Here is a 440-nt window from a genome sequence, read left to right as displayed (position 1 = left end):
ACACAATTTAACTTCAGCAACAAAAGTCCTACGTCATGTGCCAACTCCGTTTTCAGACGGAGGTGTTGACAGGCGCCCCGCTCCAGAGACCGAGGAGACCAACTACATTGAACCCGAGCCGGATGCAGTGCGAGAGCGGGAGGCCCAACCCAGGCCCCGAGATCCGGACCGCTCACCACCTTCTGAGGACATGGAGAGAAAGCAGGTCATCAGCACCGAGCAGATGTGTAAGCAATAATTCCTGTGACTGAAAGATGAAGTCATGCGGCCATTCCGGCAGATGTCATCGTAACTCGCGGTCTCGTGTTCTTACAGGCCAACAGATGGACTGCGACACCAAGCTGAGAGATCGCTGCAAAGGAACGACATGTAACAGGTACAGGCGCAGGAATCGGCAACTCATTGGCCGCCGTTCACACTGAAGAGTTCAAAAAAAAAAA

The 440-nt window shown here is 53.2% G+C and overlaps 1 protein-coding gene across 1 annotated transcript; it reads left to right on the top strand.

Annotated features, from left to right (window-relative positions):
- Positions 1-56: 56 nt before the first annotated feature.
- LOC109508672 (cysteine-rich secretory protein LCCL domain-containing 1-like) lies at positions 57-376 on the top strand (the record flags this gene model as incomplete). The annotated part of the gene is made up of 2 exons (XM_019858684.1): positions 57-227; positions 316-376. Coding segments are annotated over 2 exons (232 nt in total), but the record flags the coding sequence as incomplete, so codon positions are not given.
- Between the last annotated feature and the right edge of the window lie 64 nt (positions 377-440).

Source organism: Hippocampus comes, unplaced genomic scaffold (genome assembly GCF_001891065.2).
Source record: "Hippocampus comes isolate QL1 unplaced genomic scaffold, H_comes_QL1_v1.1 C16454359, whole genome shotgun sequence".
NCBI lineage: Eukaryota > Metazoa > Chordata > Actinopteri > Syngnathiformes > Syngnathidae > Hippocampus > Hippocampus comes.
The sequence above is the reverse complement of the archived record's forward strand: the minus strand, read 5'-3'. Positions and strand labels throughout refer to the sequence as shown.